This window comes from Mycteria americana, chromosome Z (assembly GCF_035582795.1).
Source record: "Mycteria americana isolate JAX WOST 10 ecotype Jacksonville Zoo and Gardens chromosome Z, USCA_MyAme_1.0, whole genome shotgun sequence".
NCBI lineage: Eukaryota > Metazoa > Chordata > Aves > Ciconiiformes > Ciconiidae > Mycteria > Mycteria americana.
Window position 1 is genome coordinate 2846403 of NC_134396.1, and position 12478 is coordinate 2858880.

A 12478-nucleotide genomic window follows, 5' to 3' on the forward strand; every position below is an offset into this window, starting at 1 on the left:
CTGAAGGACTTGTAAACAGATAGGAAATACATTTTCTCTTTCTTTTTCTTTTCAACAGAGTGATGATATAACCAAGATCTCAAAGGCTGCTAAAATAATGGAACGGATGGTGAATCAGAACACATTTGATGACATTGCACAAGGTACGGTCCTGCTGGGAGATACTTCTGACTCAAGCCAGAACTCCTGCAGACAAGTGGCCACAGCTGTAGCAAGCATAGAGTAGAGTAGAGTAGAGTAGAGTAGAATAGAATAGAATAGAATAGAATAGAATAGAATAGAATAGAATAGAATAGAATAGAATAGAATGGAAAAACAGAGCTAAAATGAGCAGGGCAAGGAACCTGCTGACTCAGACAAGGCAAATGGGAAAGCAGACCACGGGCATTCAAAGGGCATGCCACATCAGCCCTGCTCTGAGCAGGCTGGGGCCAGCAGGTCTGGTCAGCATTGACCTCCCTGCGGCTCTTCCCTCCCTCAGCCAGTACTTTCCTCCTGGACGCAGGTGCTGGTGACAGCAGCCAGTGCCCAGCATCTCTCTGTTGGCATACATGTCCCAGCCATGGCGACATACTCAGTCTCGATGTTATTTTGCTAGGGTTTTGCTGTCTCTGCTCAGCTCCCTCCTGAAAGGCCTTATCTGGCTCTGGGAGTAGCCTGAGGTCACTCCTCACTTTGGGCTTCTGCTTTGTTGTTCATCCTTTCTCTGCTTTTAGATCACCAGCTTTTTTTGTGTGAGGACTTGGTGCTTGGTAAAATGCATTTATAGGACTTAGGTGCGTTTTGGAGTTGAGACTTAAAGACTGAGACAGTTTTTATACTAACAATTGGGTTGCGCAGAGGCTGTGAGGATAACAGAGTGTTTTTTAAAGCTTCCCTGGCACTGCACCATGCTGATTTATTTCCTATTTATTCACCGGGACCTTTTCCTTGATTTTTTTGTTTTAGATTTTAAATATTTTGAGGATGCCTCGGATGAATACAGAGACCAGCAAGGAACCCTCCTTCCACTCTGGAAGTTCCAGTATGATAAAACCAAGAGACTTGCAGTTACTGCCATCTCCTGGTAAGTCTCTTTATTACAAACTTGCTGTCGGCTCTTCTCGAGGGAATGGAATTGAGTGTCATGGCACCTTAAAAGGTAGGGCTGGTTTCTCTGGGAACACTGTTTTGAATAATTACAGTCATCTGCTTTGGCAGCACCTAGACATGCCTGGTGCTTCTGGATGCAAAGCACCTTGTCTAAGGCTGAATGTGCCAGGCTTGTGCCATTCAGCAAAAGGTGAAGGCACAGCAGGCTGTGTTGAAGCACTAGGGCAAAGCAAGTGCAGTTAGCAGAGCAAAGAAGAGTTCCTTCTTGGGAAAGCTGGGATAGACATGTCATATCTTTGGACAATATGCTTTAGGAATCAATCTGGAAAAGCCTAGGGGAGGAGAAGGGACAGTGACTATATTTTTGACAAGTATCAACATGAATTAAAGCAGCAGAAAGGGAAATGCAAGCATTGCATGTGCCAGGTGGGTATCACCATAGACTATAGGATGCTGAGGCACTGACGCAAGACAAGACCTTTATGCACAGTACATATTCAATCACTGGCCAGACAACAGCAGTACTTGTGTACTGGGAACTTACCCAGTTCAGTTTAGTAGGCATTTACCCTGCAGTTGACTTTTGCATATTTATTTCTGGTCAGTCCAAAACCAATCACTGATAATTTCAAATCAACTCTCTTTTTCTGAGATGTTATCACTGTGGTTATTACCACGAAAAAAACACTCATCACCAACCTGAATGAGTCCTTTTACTTTTTAACATGCTTGAATCTCCCCAGAGCTGGCTTGGTTCATGCACTGAGCATGAGACATACATAGTCAGATCCTGCCTTGTGTTCCCCTGCAGCTAGGCCTCCTCTCACTTGTTTGTGGGGCAGTGTCAACACATCTGTGTCTTGCCAAAGAGGATCTATGGAGAGACACAGAGGGATTGCTCTGTCCTTTCAAACCGCTGCCGTAATTATACTTTAATAGAATATCAAGGATGTAGTTGTGTGAGAACTACAAAATAACAGTAAAATGAGATGTAAAATTGGGAGAAAAGGCATCTTTTATAGGTAGTTTGTGCTGCTGTTATTCTTGTCTCCAGGAAATGATAACGGAAAGATGGCCCTGAAATTGGAAGAATGACCCCAAATTGCCTTATGTAATAAGCTTTTCTAATTTAGTTTTTATTCTCACATTGTTAGCAGTGACAGTGCATTTAGTGGATAGAGCAAGAGCATTGGGATGCCTAGGTGTTAGCCCAAGTGAAAAAGGAGAACAAAAATGAAAAGACAGGTGGTTTTGTTTTATCAATTCAGAACAGCAAGTCAGAGAAAACACTCATTAGATAATTTTTACATACATGCATTTTACAGAATTGTTATCCACTGGCTGTGCTGTGTGAGCTCAGGGACAGCAACAGTACTGACCTTTATCCCATGTAAACCCTACAGTAACTGTCCACACGCAGCAGAAGTTGTAAAGAAGATAGATGTTTTTCAAATAAAGGGACTTCAGAAAACATAGTAGATAGCTAATTGCTCATAGTCAGTATGCCTCAGCAAATATACTGTTCACCAACTGGGTCAGAAGGGAATTTCCCTTCCTGGTCTGTGGGAATGATCATGAATTCATGAACTGATAGCTGCCTCTTGAAGCATCCCTCATTATTTAATAACAGGTAGGGACAGTAAGTTTATTGGGTATTATTCTGTTGTGGTTTAGAAACTCCTTTATTCTTGCTCCTGAAGGATGGAAACTGACACATTCCTGCCTTTTTCCTTTCCTCAAAGACCTCATTTTTAAAAGTAAACTTTCCATGATTATGAAATGGATAAGAAGTGCTGGAGATTGATATCATGTCTGTCTATGCCCTTTTTATCCTTTTCATCTGCTGCTGTGGTCTTCTGATGTTCTATTTTTTTATGCATCTTGAGTCTGGAAGAATTACTCATACACAGACTTTACTAGCGCATATGTTCAAAGGGTCAAGCCCTCAGACTGTATGAAGTCCTGTGAGGATGGACTCTGATATTAATGTGTGAAACACTGTGCATTTCTGTGAAACTATATGGTTAATAATAAATGCAATTTTATATATATTTTCTCATTACAGGAATCCAAAGTACAAGGACCTGTTTGCAGTGGGCTATGGCTCTTGTAAGTAACAAATACAAAAGAAGCATTGAGAGATGTAAAATATTAAACAGGTGCACTGAGATCAAATCATATAATACTCTGGGGCATGGATTGCATCTCATAGCAAGGACTCACCTAATTTCAAAGCAGTAAATTGAGATTTAACTCAAAATAGGGATTAGGCCTTTCCATTCTATGATGTAAACATTCAGAAATGCATAGGCATAGGCAGGGCTAGCCAGGCCTTTTGGCTTGTGACAGTGCTGACTCTCTCTTCAGTCAAGGACTTGCCTCTAGAAGCACCACTTAATCCTTTTTTTCTTACTCAACAGGCTCTGATTTCTCTGTTCCTGCCCTTCTAATTGCTGAAAGAACAGATATGTTATGTTTTGCCAGAAGCTAATCATGAGAGACTTCTCTAAGTGTAAACTCGTCTTGGTAGGAGACACGTTCCAGGGGTGTCTCAAAGGATAAGCTCTCCATTAGGGCATATCGGGACTGGATGTTGTGAAAAGGCACTTTCTCTGCTGTAGTGTCTGAGATTGGACATGGGATAATTTTGAGTAGCAATGAACATAAGGTTCAGGGGTTGCTGTGTTACTCCATATTAATCTCTAGCCAGTATTACTGCTTTCACGGTCAGGAAATGGAAAAGAGTTCTAACAAGCTGATGTCTTCTCACCTTTTTTTTTGTTGTTTTGCTGTGTGCATTACATCTACCTGCTCAGTTTATCTTTTTTTTTTTTTTTTTGACAACATGGGAATCCATATTAACAACTTTGCATTTCCTCCTGTTCAGGGTCTCTTGTTGCTTACAGACACACTGACTGCTGTATTAGGAATTCTTGTCTTCACATCTCCCCCTTTACTCCTGTGTAGATGGGATAGTAATGTCACTGTGAATAAACATTCTCTCTTCCATTCTCTCACTCTCTTCTACTTTCTAGCTCTACCTGAAGTGCTGACTATTGTGAATAGCTTCTTAGGCAGCAGACGGCATTCTGGTAGTTCCCCCTCACGACCGCTGCTTCCCAGGGAAATTCCCAAAGGGAGGAGACCAGTTGTGAGACAAGTTTTCCTGGGGTCTTTCTTGCCCAGGCAGTGTTGACTCCTCAATGTTACCTTCTCAGCAGACTACTCAATAAATTTCTCAGATCCCCTGAAAGTGCCTCTGCGACTTGCTAGGACTCTACTCTTCTCCACTGTTAGTAGCTGCTGTAAAGTCACATTGCTGGCATTCTCACGTAGTGAACAGTGACCTTAAAGCCTCAACTTTGCATCAGATGGGTGTTGTTAATTAACAAAGGAATACAGATGAATGACTGCAATCCCAAACTATTTTAAGTCTCCACTGGCTTTTTCTCAGAGCTTGTGAAGATCACAGCAGTACCCCACCTGCACATCTCCAGGGCATCTGCTCCTTGCGAAGATGTCCCCCCCAGGTCTTACCATTAACTGTGACACAAAGCAGAGAGGGGCTGAGAAAAGAACAGTATCGCAAAGGCAGCAGAGCCTTCTCCTTTCTGCAAGAAGAGGACAGACTACAGAACAGTCAGACTGCAGTCATTAGATTTGTGAGAAGGACTAGGTGTTTTGACCCAGTCAGTCTCCCCATTGTCTCTAGCAGGAGAGTTGTCCTTCTTATCCGAGTGTTAGTATTTTATTTATTTAAGTAAAAGCTGACTCTTCTGTAGGGCACTAATAATTCTCTCTCTGTCTTGAAATAAAGTAATGAAATCAGTCATGGTGCTACAGGTAACCAGTGGTTGAGAATTGCAGATAGCATGATTAGGCACTAAAATTTTTACCCTAAATACCCCACCCCTAGGAATTCTTTGAGGAGGACAGAGAGTAGGGGAGCTGAAGAGAGAGCCTTACCAGTAGCTACATCTTTGCCCACCAGCCATTTCAGTTAATCTATATGTGCTTGCAAATTACAGCTGGACATTTTTGCTAGTGTTCTTTGGGCTGAAAAAGTTAGAATCTGTTGTGAATATTCTGAACTACCAAGGCAAGTTATTTGGTATTTATTTTAAGGGAACATCCTTTTTTGAATGAATGCTGAGGGCTCTCAGCTGTGAAAAAATGACTAACGAAATTAATTGTTGAGAAATATAGTGCATGTGGGATAAAAAGCTCAGCACTGGGCTCCAAGGAGATTGCTATTATTCAGGAAAGTGGTCTTGAAGTCATTCAAGTATGTGTTTCTCTTCAAATACTTGGTAGTGCTCAGCAATAGTCAAAAAGGCAAAACAAAAATTGATGGGAATTACTATGAAAGAAAAAGAAAACAAAACTTCTGGATACAGCGGAAACAAAATAGAAAACTACATATAAAGCAGCAGTAGGAACAACTATAGAAAACTAAAAAGAGAACAAAACTATTCATGATAAACTGGCATCTTGATTCCTGTGTGCAGTTCTGGATGCAAGCTCTGAAGAAGAATGTGTTAGGCTGTGGAAGGATTGGAAAGGGTCCAGAAAAGGGCAGGAAGGATGAACAGAAATATATATAATGACTTTTGTATCAGAGAGCATAAACGGACTAGAACTCTTATAACAGACAAGGGAGAGGGACTTGATATGGGTCTGTAGAATCCTGAGTGGCATGGAGGAAGTGAAAGGAGGTCAAATGTTCATTATTGTCCATAACACAAGAATGAGGGACACCTTATGAAATTACTGCGTAGTAGGACTCAGACAAATTTAAAACAGAATAATATGATACATAATGAAATTGTGGAACTTTTCTTCCTTCCTTTGTGATCTGGAGGACAGAGATACACACAGATTAAAAAGAGATTAGATAAATTCATGGAGGGCCAGTTTGCTGTTGGAAGGACAAACCATCTGATTCAGTAAGTTCATAACTGCGAGTTGCTGGAAGCTCTGAGTACGTACAAGGGGATAGACCTATATGTGCTGACCTTCTTACAGTATTTAAGCAGTTCCTACTTGGTAGCCTTGGAGATAAGATGCTTGGCTATAGGGACCTTTGGTGTGGTCCCAAATAGTCATTCTCACATATTTCTCTGTGCTCTGACAATGAAACCAGATGGGCTGTTTATACAGTATAAACTCATTTGTACTAGTAAGGATTGCGTTCTGCTGGCAATATTGCAACATTTCATTTTCCTCTTAAAATGACATTTTTCTCTTGAAGCTCACTCCATCTGAGCCCTGGAAATGTTCCTGTTAGTTTGCCAAGAAGCCTAAATTGACCTGACAATCTCTTTAATTCAGCAGCCAGCAGCTATTCTAAAGAGCAGATTAGGATCAGCCTTTGCAAAAGAAAGCATGGTGAGAAGTGCTCAGGATATTCCTCACCTTATACAGCACAGCAAAATCTTATTGTGCTCACAGCCCCTGTGCTCAGAGAGTGTAGGAATCGGGCAGTGCCTTCCCCCTGCCCTGGCATCCAGGCGCAGGAGGAGAGATACAAGCTCAAGGATGGTAACCTCCCCGCTTAGCCAGTTCAGACAGTTGTTCTAACTTGTTACACTACGTAAGACCCTGATGTGTGCTTTCTGAGTTGTGCAGAAGTATTTGTTGTTCACGTTAGTTCTGCCAGGGTCCATTGTACCAAGTGCAATACATAGATGCAGAGGAAGGCAGCCCCTAAGTCAGTGGCTTGCCATCTAAGTGGGCAAGAGATCCAGAAGACTTCTTATCCCAGTTTTATAGCAGACACAGAGGGCACAGTTCATCTGAGCCAGCTGTAGCCAGCTAATGGCTAGGAGCTGATTCACTGCCCTAGGCTTCCCCTTTAGTCAGCAGTGAGAGATCAGCACATCTGACCTCCCATAGGCCTGGTGTCCAAGAGAGGAGCTAAGTAGCCCTCTGGAAGGGGTGGTCTTTCCCCATGGACTGTAGAGTGAGCCTAGGCAGAGCACCTAGCCTAGATGCCTGTCTCTTAGATGGCTAAAGTGAGGCGAGATGAATCCTGGCCAGAGGAAATAATCCTGGAGTCACAAAGCGGCTGGGGTAGAGCCAGGAACAGAACCCAGATCTTTGGGTCTGCGGTGGCCATAATTACATCACCAGTCTTTTGTGCAGCATGCATTTGGGAGCACTGCCAAGATACAAGTAACACATTTGTCCTGTTGCCCAAAGTATACTTTTTGAAACAAAAGCTCCCTTGTTTACTGTGCGTCCATTTCACTCCAGTGTGGCAAGTTCTTTACAAAGAGGGCCCTAGCCTCTCCCTTGCTTTTGTACCCCATTTCTGGAGTTTTCACCAGTGATTTATTTGGATGGGGTTTCTGATGCCAATGGCATTTCTTTGGCATGAGACAGTCTCTTCTGAACAAGGAAATATTGTCATCGTAATTTGCAATTCAGGATCAATGCTGCTTGGCTGGAATTAATTTTTATTCCCAACAGGAGGAGCTGTCTTTCTGGTTTTGTTTTTGCATAAATGAGATTGCTGGGTTTCTGGCTAGACTGACAGCCTGAAGTGCAGAGTTCAAAGAGGCTGTGATGGGTGTTGGGCTTGTGTTCTGCCTTGCTGATGGGAGCACCACGAACACAAGCTCAGGTCTTAGCAGTCACCTCAGTTCATGTTCCAGAAGCAAGTGTGCCTCTGACAGCCTTCAGAGATGGCTTTTTATGTGCAGCTCCATCTGTCAGCACATGAGGTGAGTAGGGAAAAACAGTATCTATATGGCCAATGTATTTTATCCTACTGTTTCTTTGCACTCAGCGATGTAACTTGCCAGTCACAAGGATGGACTCACACCCAAAGCACTGGCAATCTGAGGTATCTGTCAAAGGTATCTACTCAGTTCTTCACAGTGCTGGCTCTGAAATGGGGCCTCGTGTAGACAGAAGCAGACCATGTAAAGATGCCTATACTGCGCTAGCTTTCCTGTGAGCAATGCTAGTACAGGGTCCTTGTACTGGTGTGACTGCATCCCTGTGACTGCATACAAAGTAGTGGATGCAGTCCATTACTTCTAAACAGAGAAGACTCTCTGACTGAGCTAAATTGGTGTAAAATCTGGGCCAGAGCTTTCACAGAAATGAGCTGGTATTTAATAGATGTCCTGAGGCTCCCTGGTGCTGAGGAGTCATGATTGAACCCTGAGACCATGGGCCAGCTCTTGTTGCACTCTCCTACAACATAGTGTCAGTTAAACACAGGGAGACTGCATGTACTTACTGGACAGTCTTGTATTTCTCAAATGCATTTCTCAAATGCACTGCCCAATGAACATGGACAGTCTTTTAGTTACCGCCTTCCACTGACTGAGGCTGATGGATGGTCATTGCAATAAGGATATTCCCGAATAAGACATGCTCAGGGTGCTTTAGAGGGAACAAGGAGAGGAGAAAATGAGCCAAGTGGCTTTAACAGAAAAGTACTGCAGCTTCCTGCTCACCTCTGTGCTTCATAGGCATTGCTTACTCTGCTGGAGGTCTCATCCATCAGCAGTTCTGCCACTCTTCAAGTCAATTGAATCTATTCATCCTCAGTGCTCCATGAGCACTTAGCACTAAAGGATGAAGTACAGCTCCTCAAGGAGCTAGCTCCTCACTAACCCTGAGAAACGTTCTCTGCAGGAAGGGTAGCGAAGACAAGATAGCAAGATGACTGTCAAAAGAGATTGGCATGATCAAGCAACGTGCTTCTCTTACCTTGCAGACAGCTTCTCGGCCAGGATCGGATCCTGCACAGACAACTGAAAGGAGGATCCATTACTACACACCATAACTGGTGATGAGTATTTGCAGAATCAGGCATTTAAGTTAGAGATTAGAATAAAGAAAATGACTGGTAACAAAACTAGATCACTTCTAGAGGGGAAAAGTCATCCTCAGGGACTGAGAGAGTATGTTTGGAGGTATGCCATTTTCCTCTCCCTCTTTTTGTGCAAGAAGCCTGGACCGCCTCTGTCTAGAAAGCAAACAGTGGAAAAAATAATTAGTAGAGAATTCCCAATCCACTATTCACTCCAAAGATTTAATGAAAATTAAGATCAGCTCCACATTACACACCACTTAGATTCGTACACAGCCTGTTCCAAGCCCCAAAGACTTCTGCCAGGCCAAATACTTTGTTTTCTAGCAAAATATTTCTCTGCCAAATATGAATTTGAGAGGCACAAGTAAGGAATCATAGAATCATAGAATGGTTTGGGTTGGAGGAACCTTAAAGATCATCTAGTTCCAACCCCCCTGCCATGGGCAGGGACACCTTCCACTAGAGGAGGTTGCTCAAAGCCCCATCCAACCTGGGCTTGAACACTTCCAGGGATGGGGCATCCATAACTTCTCTGGGCAACCTATTCTAGTTTCCCACCAACCTCACAGTAAATAATTTCTTCCTAATATCTAATCTAAATCTACCTTATTTCAGTTTAAAACCATTACCCCTCACCCTACCACTAGACTCCCTGATAAAGACTCTCTCCCCATCTTTCCTGTAGGCCCTCTTTAAGTACTGGAGGCTGCTAGAAGGACTCCCGGAGCCTTCTCTTCTCTAGGCTAAACAACCCCAGCTCTCTCAGCCTGTCCTCATAAGGGAGGTGCTCCAGCTCCCTGATCATCTTTGTGGCCCTCCTCTGGACCCACTCGAGCAGGTCCATGTCTTTCTTATGCTGGGGGCACCAGAGCTGAATACAGTACTCCAGGTGAGGTCTCACAAGAGTAGAGTAGAGGGGGAGAATCATCTCCCTCAACCTGCTATCCACACTTCTTTTGATGCAGCCCAGGATGTGATTGGCTTTCTGCGAGCACACATTGCTGGGTCCTATTCAGTTTTTCATCCACCGATACCCCCAAGTCCTTCTCCACAGGGCTGCTCTCAATCCATTCATTGCCTAGCTTGTATCCATGTTTGGGATTGCCCCAACCAAGGTGCAGGACCTTGTACGTGGCCTTGTTGAACTTCATGATGTTCGCACAGGCCCACCTCTCTAGCCTGTCAAGGTCCCTCTGGATGGCATCCCTTCCCTCTAGAGTATCAACCACATCTCTTGGCTTGGTGTCATCCACAAACTTGCTGAGGGTGTACTCAATCCCACTGTCCATGTCCCCGACAAAGATGTTAAATAATACTGGTCCTAATATGGATCCCTGAGGGACACCACTTGTCACTGGTCTCCGAGCATTGAGTAGTTGACCGCAACATTGAGTGTGACCATCTAGCCAATTCCTTATCCACTGAGTGGTCCATCTGTCAAATCCGTGTCTCCCCATTTTAGAGAAAAGGATGTTGTTCAGGAGAGTATCAAATGCTTTGCCCAGGTCCAGGTAGATGATATCAGTTGCTCTTCCCTTATCCACCAATGCTGTAACCCCATCATAGAAGGCCACCAAGTTTGTCAGGCATGATTTGCCCTTAGTGAAGCCATATTGGCTGTCTCCAATCACCTCTCTGTTTTCCATGTGCCTTAGCATAGTTTCCAGGAGTATCTGCTCCATGATCTTGCCAGGCACAGAGGTGAGACTGACCAGATTGTAGTTCCCCGCGTCTTCCTTTTTTCCCTTTTTAAAAGTGGGGAGTATGTTTCCCCTTTTCCAGTCACTGGGAACTTCACCAGTCTGCCACAGCTTTTCAAATATGATGGATAATGGCTTAGCAACTTCATCTGCCAGTTCCCTCAGGACCCTTGGATGCATGTCATCAGGTCCCATGGACTTGTGCACATTCAGGTTCCTTAGGTGGTCTTGAACCTAATCTTCTGCTATGGTGGGCAGTACTTCATTCTCTCAGTCCCTGCCTTTGGATTCTGTGAATTGGGTGGCATGGCTAGAGCACTTGCTGGTGAAGACCAAGGCAAAAAAGTTGTTGAATACCTCAGCCTTCTCCATGTTGGTTGTGGCCAGGTGTCCCATTTCGCTCATCGGTGGGGTACAGTTTCTTTCATCTTCCTTTGTTGTCCTGTGTACCTGAAGAAACCCTTCTTGTTATTTGTTACGTCCCTAGCCAAGTTCAGCTCCAGCTGTGCCTTGGCTTTCCTGATTCCCTCCCTGCACTCTTGGGCCATATCCCTATAATCTCTCCAGGATGTATATCCCTGCCTCTACTGCCTATGCATTTTGGTTTCGTGTTTCAGTTTGGCTAAGAGGTCTTGATTTAGCCAAGCTGGTCTCCTGCATCCCCTGCCTGACTTCTTGCACATCAGTATTGAGAGCTTTTGCGCCCTAAGAAAAATGTCTTTAAATATCTCCTAGCTCTCATTAACTCCTTTATCTCTGAGGGCAGTTTCCCAAGGGATCACACGCACTAGCGCCCTAAACAGCCAGAAGTTTGCATTTCTGAGGTTTAGGGTTCTGACTCTACTTTTTACCCTGTACACCTCAAGGTTGAGAATTCTATCAGGGAATGATCGCTGCAGCCCAGGCTACCTCCAATCTTGACCTCTTCGATAAGTTCTTCCGCACTAGTGAACAACAGGTCCAGCAGTGCCTCTCCTCTGGTTGGACTCTCCATCACCTGTACTAGGAATTTTCCTCAACACACTCCCGTAGTTTCCTGGACTGCTTGCAGTTTGCTGTGCCATTTTTCCAGCAGATGTCTGGATGGTTGAAGTCCCCTATCAGGATCAGGGCCTGCGAGCCCTCTCCTGATAGGAGATGCCAAGGTACACCATGTCCAGGTTCTTCCAAGGGAAGGAAATTTATTAGGCACCCTGTACCCTGATGGTTTCCGAGAGTGGTTCTTACCTCATGATGCTGTAGAGAGACATTGAAACATTAAAGTTTCAATGGCAATCTGAGTTAGGGCATGTAGAGTGTACGATCCTGAGCACAGAAGCAAGACACTTGTGCCAGGCATCAGAAGGTACTTATTGTATCACTGCACAATTGTGCCCTGCCCTGCCAAGTATCTTCTCTTCAGCCATGGACAGTCTGTTGATTAAGATGAACTTGCAGAAAATGCAAATCTGGAAGCTGGGTTAGGTATCAGGAAAACATTCCTTCCTGATCCCGGTAGAAGAGCAATCAAAGCATTGAAGCATAAACTGTGATCATAACTCTCCTAAGGCAAGGCTACAGGGGTTCTGAGCATGGGGAGGGCGAACTTCTTCTTGGAATCAAGAAAGAAAGTAATGGACAACAGGGCTGGATCCCATCCTACCTTCATGTGTTGGCTGGAGGATTTTTCTTAAAAGCCAGGTCAAAGCATATCTTGTAGAATGATGGCCAGTTTTCTTGTCAAAACTCCGTCTGATGGTGGTCCTTCACCTCCCTGCTATACAGTTCCAACTTTGAATTAGTCTGACCCCTGGTGAATGGTATCTCATTTCAAGGCTGAATTTGTCTAACTTAAATTTTCAGCCATGCCATTGAA

The 12478-nt window shown here is 44.0% G+C and overlaps 1 protein-coding gene across 1 annotated transcript in view; it reads left to right on the plus strand.

Annotated features, from left to right (window-relative positions):
- The window catches only part of DNAI1 (dynein axonemal intermediate chain 1), a 152891-nt gene that overhangs the window by 33649 nt on the left and 106764 nt on the right, over positions 1–12478 (plus strand). Inside the window, exons 10-12 of the mRNA XM_075527484.1 lie at positions 59–143; positions 949–1066; positions 3158–3201. Coding sequence (XP_075383599.1) covers positions 59–143; positions 949–1066; positions 3158–3201 — 247 coding nt within the window. The remainder of the gene's footprint in view (positions 1–58; positions 144–948; positions 1067–3157; positions 3202–12478) is intronic.